General features: G+C 41.5%; 1 protein-coding gene across 1 annotated transcript in view; it reads right to left on the bottom strand.

The window, feature by feature from the left end:
- Positions 1 to 7,500, bottom strand: part of LOC123516938 (CD109 antigen-like) — a 142,396-nt gene that overhangs the window by 65,082 nt on the left and 69,814 nt on the right. The window contains exon 3 of the mRNA XM_045276728.1: positions 408 to 588. Within this exon, the coding sequence (XP_045132663.1) occupies positions 408 to 588 (181 nt within the window). The remainder of the gene's footprint in view (positions 1 to 407; positions 589 to 7,500) is intronic.

Below are 7,500 nucleotides of genomic sequence, written 5' to 3'. Positions count from 1 at the left end.
GATGTTTTCATTCTTTCAACGGTAGCTAAAAAGTATCCTGCTTCATCAGTGAGGATAATCCTCCAAGAAAATCAGAATAGTCATTTTGTTGGCAGTTAAACTCAGTTAACGCCACTAAATATATAACGAAGGTTTGTCGTGTACGACCAACATACTACATTGAATTAAAATGTAGTTGACTTATTTTTTCTTCACTGCCATCACCAACGCTGCAACCACATTACATAACAATAGCACTACCACTGCTACCACAACAAGAACCATTAGTATCATCATATAGAAACCTTTCAAGTATATACCTTAACAGATTTATTCCATCAGTCTGTCAGTCAATCAATCAGTCATCTGTATACTTTCTCCATCACCATTAGCATCACTATCACCTGCAGACACTAAGAGCACATTACCTGAAGTAGAATCTCTGATATTTCGCCTTTCTTGAGTGTCACTTTGTTGGTGGTGATCTGCTCCGAGGACCTGATAAGGGCGGCGCTCACTGTGAGGGGCTCCGACACCCTGAGGGCCTCCACCACCACGCGGTACACGGACCCTGGCACGACGCGGCGCCCGGCCACTATCACCCATTTCCTGAGGGAGAGGATGAAAGGGGTCTGACATAGTACTAGGAAAGAGTTGGTTAGAAGAAAATGGTGAAGAGATAACGTCAGTAATGAAGGATAGGAATGTTACAAATCATGAGCTGAGATGTGATGACAGTAAGAACATTAGTATTTAGTGATACCAAATTCTATTACGTTAGCTTACTTTTGGTTTGGCAAGGCTTAGGAATGTGACATGTATTCCAACCCTGAAAATATGTCATCCACTTCCTATATTATTTGTTCCTTTGCCCTTTTTTCTTTCTTTTCCTGTACCTGTTTTTCATACAGTCGAGGTGTTTGTGTGTGTGTGTGTGTGTGTGTGTGTGTGTGTGTGTGTGTGTGTGTGTGTGTGTGTGTGTGTGTGTGTGACCGGATGTCCAGCCCATATTGTACTTCCATGAAATACAATAGCACTCGCACGCACACACACACACACACACACACACACACACACACACACACACACACACACACACACTCCTTAAGTTAACAAACAGATGATTTTTCCTCTCCCTGTAACTCACCAAGCTTTGCTCCACACACCAATTAACGCGGCATCATTTACGTAACATTATTTCCTGGTAACAAAGCACAGACTGTACGTAAAAACATATAGTTAATGAGATTCGGCTGTTGCTGAATTAATGAGGCGCTGACGGGAAATCATTGTGAAAGGCCCTTAGGAGTGATAAAAAGGAAATGACTGTAATGGTGTGTGTGTGTGTGTGTGTGTGTGTGTGTGTGTGTGTGTGTGTGTGTGTGTGTGTGTGTGTGTGTGTGTGTGTATGTATGTGTGTTGTTTTTATCTTTTTCTATTAACATACGAGTATATTAATATTCATACAGTAGATGATAATATGTAAATAGAATTAGTCACGGAAGTTTAGCCACAGTTGTTGTTGCTATCTCTTGCTCTTATTCTAAAATGGTGGTAGTTGTAGTAGTAGTAGTAGTAGTAGTAGTAGTAGTAGTAGTAGTGGTAGTGTGGTAGTAGTGGTGGTGGTAGTAGTGGTGGTGGTGGTGGTGGTGGTGGTGGTGGTGGTGGTGGTGGTGGTGGTGGTGGTAGTAGTAATAGTAGTAGTAATGCAGTTAGTGGGAGAAAAAAAATATCAAAGTGAACGAATCATCATACGAGTACTGTCAGTCTCTTCTATAAAATTAGAGTGGCTGGTGGACACAACAGGTTAGCCTTTCTCTCTTCCTCCGTCGCTGCAGTTGTCTTGTTTACACTTTTTTTCTCCTGATACTGCCAGTAATTGCAGATAGGTTTTTTTTTTTTTTATTTTTTGTGACATACGTACAGATATGTTATTGTGTGACTGAACTGTGTGTGTGTGTGTGTGTGTGTGTGTGTGTGTGTGTGTGTGTGTGTGTGTGTGTGTGTGTGTGTGTGTGTGTGTGTGTGGTGTGTTTGTAATTCCCCACCACTTGCAGACCATCACGTGCTGGACTACTGATCGCCAGCCACAACCTCCAGGACAAGTCAAAATTAACTCATGACCTCCCGACTCATACGTGGCCTCGAGACCTTCCATCGCCACACACACACACACACCAGCTTCTTGCTCACGGGGATACCACCAGTTCGTTCGTCTGTGGAAACCTTCATAGCTTCACCAGAGCAGACCGCGAAAGTCAACCAGCCAAGTGACAGTTCACTCTCTCTAAGATTGCGAGCAGTGTTTGTGTGTCTGTGTGTGTGTGTGTGTGTGTGTGTGTGTGTGTGTGTGTGTGTGTGTGTGTGTGTGTATTCGAGCTCTCCTTCATACTCTATACTTCTCACGTATACTAGTTAGATTGACACACACACACACACACACACACACACACACACACACACACACACACACACACACACACACACACACGGCCGAATAACGGGAAGTTGGGGCGAGAGAGCACCACCTTCGCTGCGGGCACCAGCTTCCCTAAATTAGAGGCAAATGAAGGCCTCTAGGGACGGTCACCTGCCGCCACAATGACTCCATACAAGTCCAATTACGCTATAAATCGGCGACCTCGGCTCAGGTACAGATGTGGCAAGACCCGGCCCTGCGTGCCTACCTGTTCATTGTCTTTCCCGCGGCAAGTCTGACAGATTAGCGGCACCTGACGAAATGTTGTAACTTGCATATAGCAGGGAGAGACGGAGAGAGAAAGTCAAGAGAGGTGGTGAACAAAAGGGGGCTCCGAATCATAACTTTGTCTAAGTTTGATCTTTATTCATATCTTCACGTATTTTTTTTTTTTTTTTTTTTTTGTTTGTTTTTTTCACGTTCGTGGTAAGGAAATTTCAACAAATACTTTTTTTGCAGGCTGCCTTCACGTAACTGTTTTAATGGTAAGTGTAAGTCCTGGTCACTTCTTTTTTCTACATCTAAGACTACATTCAGACAGCCACGCCGAACTCTATAAAAAAAAAACAACAACAACACAGTGAGACGCGGTGAGAGTGAGACAAAACGAAACACTTGCCTTGTCAGTTACAGCGGCCTCTCTTACTGCCCGCCTCGCCTTCCTCCCTTCCATTTATTTAACGAGTACTTGTAGCCGCCACCAGGCCTGGACCCTAAACACGCAACTGAGCATGCCAATTTTTTTTTTATCTAGAGGCTTAGTACTTCCCCCACAGGAGCGGCGCGTACACCTATTATTAGTGAGGCGTTCTGCAGGCGCTGTATGAAGCTTTTATTTTCCTACCCATGCGTCCATCATTCACGGCATCCAAAGTCTCCATTCCTGTAATTTTTCGACTGCAACTATTATCATTAAGTCGTTTGTGAGGAGCTGCGTATGGCGGCCTTCACTTCATCTGGGTGCCCCAGGGATGGGAGGGCTGAGTGCCGGTCCCAGCGGTTCATGAGGGCGTGAAAGTGAATCTCTCTTTGTTCTTTATTGCATGTTTTGTTACTGAAGCCTGTGCAGGTGAATGATGTTTCCTTCTTACGTAATAATTAAATCGGAGCACTGCACACACACTGTCTTGCATGACAATACAGTTGAGCGTTATCATTAACACATTTCATATTGACAATCACTGTGTTTGTAATTACTGCAATATTTTGAAGCATCATTAATCATTGTCCGCTATACTGCCCCCCTAACGCTCGGTGGCACAGCTATGTTTTTATTGATGTGCAGTAAACACCTTGGTTTGTGTATTTTCCAACGTGCATAAATAGCAAAAACTCATTACTGCTGGTGAAAGCAAACTTATTTATATTATCAACATTATCATCAATTTTGCTGCTGTTGTTGCTGTTGTTGCTGCTGCTGTTGTTGTTGTTGTTGTTATTATTATTGTTGTTGTTGTTGTTGTTGTTGTTGTTGTTGTAGTTGTTGAATTGTATCCCAACTCAGTATTGTTGTTATTGCTGAATTGTATCCCAACTCAGGATTCCAACTCAAATACCGCTTCTCAAGCCACAAATACATTTACTACGCTTCGCATCAACGCTCCACCGCCTCAAATTAACACACCAGCAAATATAAACCTGCACAGACGTAAATGGCAAACAAAAACACGTCACTTACTTCCATCCGTTCTAAAGCTTTCAAATCAAATTGTCAAGTAAACGTTCAATGCTCTTCCCTTCCAATTTGCATTGAAAGTTTACGCCATACAGTGTCTGAATCGGATGCGAAAGTATTACGATTGTATTCAAGGAATGGGATATTTAATAATAAGAGCTTTACAATCCGCAGAATATACACCAGCAGGAGTGTTCAGTTCACTGCCAAGCGTCCGCCTACAAGCCAGACTGATAACACAAAAGTAAGCACCTGTTCGCGTTACCTTCAATTATCCTCTGACAGCTTCCTTCCTCCGATACTGTCAGCATGTCAAGTGAGAGCTTTACTCAAAAAATTAGTGAGGAGAGTTAGGGGGACTGCGTACCAGCGTTGCTTAAACACGGATACTTTTCTTCCTTCTTATTTTGTTAGATGCTATAAGAGTATTTAATCGCCTCAGTAACAAGACAGAGGTCTTACTTTGATCTGAGTATCCTTAGAAGATTATATTAGGTTTGATATTATATCGTTACGATAATGACTTTAAGAGTCATGTCTTAGGTATACTCAGTAGTATATCTGCATTTAATCTTTTCTAGCTAATAAGTGATGATTTTATGAGGCCAAGAACTTATCTTAGTACCATGGTGGACAGCATCTGACATTAAATATAATCTCTAAGTAACTAATATACAGCTTTTATATTCTCACTCCCGCTTTTATGGCTAATAATTAGTGAATTTGTGAAGCTACCTACCACGCACTTGACAGGAATTTCCGAGGAGAAAATTGCACTTCCATGAACTGACCCATATGTGAACCCTGCCAGCTTGCGCGGTCAAGCGGCAGGCGAGAGTACATACAACGGTGTCAGAAATACTGCCTCAGTTTTGGGTTTCCTGCTCCACTCTTACGACATAACACAGGTCGCCGCACATTCTCTGGTCGAGGTGGGTAATAGTTTTTCTTTCCTTTTTTTCCTTTTTTTTTGTCGTCATTCTTGTTGTTAATAGTCGAGGTGGTGGTGGTGGTGGAAGTGGTAGTGATGGTGTTGGTTATTTATGATGTACGTAGTAGTATTAGTGATACATATGTAATAGTAGTAGTAGTAGTAGTAGTAGTAGTAGTAGTAGTAGTAGTAGTAGTAGTAGTAGTAGTAGCAGCAGTAGTAGTAGTAGTAGTAGTAGTAGTAGTAGTAGTAGCAGCAGCAGCAGCAGCGGTAGTAGTAGTAGTAGTGGTGATGGTGGTGGTGGTGGTGGTGGTAGTAATAGTAGTAGTAGTAGTAGTAGTAGTAGTAGTAGTAGTAGTAGTAGTGGTAGTAGTAGTAGTAACAATAATAATAGTGGCACAGTAATAGTAGTAGTAGTAGTAGTAGTAGTAGTAGTAATAATAATAATAATAATAATAATAATAGTAGCACTAGTAATAGTAGTAGTAGTAGTAGTAGTAGTAGTAGTAGTAGTAGTAGTAGTAGTAGTAGTAGAAATAGTAGTAGTAGTAGTAGTAGTAGTAGTAGTAGTAGTAGTAGTAGTAGTTGTTGTTGTTGTTGTTGTTTGTTTGTTTTAATTTCCATTGAAGAATCTTGCGTGACTTATCAGTGTACGTATAATAAGCAGCAGCTACTTCACAAAAAATAAACAAATAGATAAATAACACGAGAACGTTCCTCCCCAACACTAGGAAGACTCGAATCACTAAGCAAAATCTTTCACAGCCAACACTACCTAAGCACCAAGGAAAAATTACGCTTCATTCCTTACCTTTACCTAGTGTTCACTCTGCTTATACTACGAGTACCGTTTAATTTACCGCTCTGTATTCAACGACCTCTCCGTTCTAAATGCAATTAAGACCACACAAGGCAAGCCGTGCACTACGTATTCCAGGAGCGGTGTGACGAGGCTCCCGAGTGAGTTACCACATCTTCATTCTCCGCAGGCCATCTCGATAACTTTACCTGTCACTCCGCTGCCTTATATGGGAACGTAACTAATCATTCTCACACCTTGGTAACAAAAAAAAAAAAAGCGCACCTGTCTCGCGGTCACTAACTCATGAAGTCACTCAGTGGTCAAGCACCTTCCGTGTTCTTGTCCTGCCTACCTACCGACCTGCGTGCCATGCATTGATTTTCGTTTTTTCGTCACTTTTAGATGAAGAGTTTAGTTGCTTTTAGTATTGTTTAGTGTCCATGTATGAGTCGAGGTTAGTGGTAATGCACTGGTTATGAAGAAGGAAAGGGTGACAGATAGATAGATTAATGGATGGATAGATAAATTATAAATAGATAAATAACCTGTAAGTAACACAGAAGCGTGTGAGAACGTGAGTAAGAAAGTAAGTAGGTATAGGGAAGCAAGTGACCAAAAAGATAAACAGGAAGGCAATAGGGACGAAATAAAAAAAAGAAGATAAGAAAACAAGAAAATGAGAGAGGCTGCAAGAGATCATTATGTCTACACGTAGCAGTTCCTGTCTGAAACAAAGAAAAGATGCACGTGAAATGGAACTAAAAGCACAACCACCTCACACACAAACAGCTCCTCGATATCAGAACTCTACAGAATTTGAGTAACGAGATGAAGAGACGATCGATATCAGAACTCTACAGAATTTGAGTAGTGACGGGAAGAGACGAGTGACACACATTTATTGATGCTGCATCTCCTCGTGAGCAGAACCTTACGAGAATCAAGAATAAACTACGTCTCTCTCATGCAAACCCTGTCTCCTTTTCCAACAACACTTCCAAAATAAGACGATGAAAACTGCGACGATCATGAAAAATAATTTCATAGAAAAAAAAGATAATTGTTTACCTTATACATACTATTTTTCACCAATTGCTTTGTGTGGCAAGTTAAAGTTTTATATTCATCATAATCTCAACAACACGATCGGCTAGAATGCACCACACTCTACTTTCACTCCGGACATACCACGATCGAGAGAGAGAGAGAGAGAGAGAGAGAGAGAGAGAGAGAGAGAGAGTTTGGGCACCATCATAATCATCATTGTTTCTGCCCTTGCCTATATTAGTACTACTGAATACTACTATTACTACTGACTGCTACTGCTGCTACTACTGCACCACTGCTGCTGCTGCTACTACTATTACTATTACTACTACTATTGCTACTGTAGTAGTAGTAGTAGTAGTAGTAATAGCAGTAGTCAGAAATACTAATATCAGCAAAAGCAGAAACAAAGATAATTATGATGGTGCCCAAACTCACTCTCTCTCTCTCTCTCTCTCTCTCTCTCTCTCTCTCTCTCTCTCTCTCTCTCTCTCTGCTGCTGCTACTACTGCTGCTACTGCTGCTGCTACTGCTGCTACTGCTACATACTACTACTACTGCTGCTGCTGCTATGCTACCACTGCTGC

This window comes from Portunus trituberculatus, chromosome 41 (assembly GCF_017591435.1).
Source record: "Portunus trituberculatus isolate SZX2019 chromosome 41, ASM1759143v1, whole genome shotgun sequence".
Lineage (NCBI taxonomy): Eukaryota > Metazoa > Arthropoda > Malacostraca > Decapoda > Portunidae > Portunus > Portunus trituberculatus.
The sequence above is the reverse complement of the archived record's forward strand: the minus strand, read 5'-3'. Positions and strand labels throughout refer to the sequence as shown.